We start from the raw sequence: 2,223 nt of genomic DNA, 5'->3' as shown, positions 1-2,223 counted from the left end.
ACGTTATCCCTAAAAGTCGCGTTTGGTTTTAAGTAAAATCAAGCCACCTTCCAGAAACAATGCCGGGGAAGAGGCTGTTAGGAAGCTAAAAACTTGAGAAGAAATATGCATATATTTTGAGACAGGGTCTAATGTAGCTCAGGAATGGCCTCGAACTCACTATGTAGCCACGAATGGCTCTACCTCCCAAGTGCAGGAACGACAGGTGTGCGCCACCATGAGCAGGAAGAGAAAATCATTTTAAAAGCTGCTTAACAAATACTCTACTTAAGATCGAGAGCCCAGATGTTATGCAACACCGTTCAGAGCGCAAAGTTCATGAATCACTTCCGTATTGTACAAGTGACTTCATTTTTGTAAAGTGAACACAAGGGTGCGAGGTGAAGACAGCACATAGTCTGATCATGATTACACAACATCTATTAACCTAAAAGACTATTTTAAATTTACTAGCACTCAAAGAACCGAAGTTCTTGTCCTTTCCAAGTAGCTCAACCTTTCTGAGTATGGCCAGCAACTTGTTGTCCACAGCTCAAAACACCTCTCCTACCACTCCTCCAGGGTAGCCTCCCCGCACTGGCTCAGCTTCTCCTGCCCACCGTGATGGAAGGGGAGAACTCCCAACCCAGCTGCTGGGCCCCTCCGGCTCCCACATGGCCTCAGGGGTGGCCCGCGTCCCACTCGGGACGCGTCCCCACCCAGCACCCCGTGGGTCCCGTGACTACACAGCTCTCCGCATTACTCGCTTTTCACCGATTTTATTGGCTGCAGACTGTGGCGGGCTCTGCACCCGTCGGGTTCACTTGCTCTTCACTTTCTGGCTCTCCGTCTTCTTGGGCAGCAGCACCGCCTGGATGTTGGGCAGGACGCCACCCTGCGCGATGGTCACGCGGCCCAGCAGCTTGTTGAGCTCCTCGTCGTTGCGGATGGCCAGCTGCAGGTGGCGCGGGATGATGCGCGTCTTCTTGTTGTCGCGCGCCGCGTTGCCCGCCAGCTCCAGGATCTCCGCCGTCAGGTACTCCAACACCGCCGCCAGGTACACGGGCGCCCCTGCGCCCACGCGCTCCGCGTAGTTGCCCTTGCGCAGCAGCCGGTGAACGCGGCCCACGGGGAACTGCAGGCCCGCGCGCGACGAACGCGATTTGGCCTTGGCGCGCACCTTGCCGCCCTGCTTGCCTCGCCCGGACATGCTCGACCGCTCGCCTAGAGCTCCAACACCCGGCTGCTCAGTTCCGGGATCCCGCAAGCCACCCCGGAACTGCCTCTCCAAACATCAGCCGCCGCTCCCAATCAGCTTGCGCGAGCAGAGCGCCCGCCTTCCCAGATTCGCCCCAATCAAAAGCGCAAATTTCTAATCCTAATTTACATACTGCGCAGGCACTCTCAATACTGCTGGAATTAGCAGCCAGGAAAAGGGAGGAAAATGGTTGTTTCGTAATCCCAGCACTAGAGTAGGCGAGGCAGAAGGATTGCCAGAAGCCTGAAGTCGTTTTTAGCTATTCTGAGATCCAGACTACCCTGACGGGGAGGAAGGATTCGGAGGGAGGGCGATAAAAGAAGGGAGTTAAGGAAAGCCATCCCTGGTGATGCAAATATAATCCCACCTCTCTCGGAGGGTTACAAATACAAAGACCGGCTGGGCCGCACTGTAAGTTCTAGAACAAGCTAGGAAGTGAGACCTTCTCTCGATAAAATAAAATAATTTTAAATTTATGGTAAGCATGGCATAGTGTTCAGTGCTTATAATCCCAGTTGATGCAGGAGGATGGAGAATTGAAACAATAAACCAAAATCCTGGAGAGGCGGGCTTCTGTGCCCTGGTAAGAAGTGTTAGTGCAAATTAGGGTCTCCAGTTGTGTCGGAGGTAGGCAAGATCTGTGTATGGCTTTTCTCCTACATCTGAGTCGGTGACTTCTGACTCCAGGGTCTGTGCTTGTGAGCGCCACAGCTCTTGCAGTTCAGCCACAGCCCCTTTGGGTTGAATTCCACCCCCACCCGCGGAGTACAGGGCATATCACCTGATCCTTTACACACCCACCTGGAGAGCAGGCTGCAAAAGAGGCTTTGTGGGGTTTCTTTGTTTGTTTGTCTTTGTTTTTGAGACAGGGTCTCATTGCGTAGCCCTAGCTGTGCTGAGCTCATTCTGTAGACCGCGCTGGCCTTGATCTCGGAGATCTGCCTGCCTCTGCCTGACTAGTGCTTGGTGTGTACAGCCGCCACGCA

The 2,223-nt window shown here is 53.7% G+C and overlaps 1 protein-coding gene across 1 annotated transcript; it reads right to left on the bottom strand.

The window, feature by feature from the left end:
* Nucleotides 1-742: 742 nt before the first annotated feature.
* LOC127197562 (histone H2A.J) lies at nt 743-1,265 on the bottom strand. The gene has a single exon (XM_051155503.1). It carries the CDS (start codon nt 1,187-1,189, stop codon nt 800-802), a length of 390 nt encoding a protein of 129 aa, XP_051011460.1. The 5' UTR covers nt 1,190-1,265; the 3' UTR covers nt 743-799.
* Between the last annotated feature and the right edge of the window lie 958 nt (nt 1,266-2,223).

This window comes from Acomys russatus, chromosome 13, assembly GCF_903995435.1.
Source record: "Acomys russatus chromosome 13, mAcoRus1.1, whole genome shotgun sequence".
In the NCBI taxonomy this organism is placed as follows: domain Eukaryota; kingdom Metazoa; phylum Chordata; class Mammalia; order Rodentia; family Muridae; genus Acomys; species Acomys russatus.
This window is presented reverse-complemented; position numbering and strand designations above follow the sequence as displayed.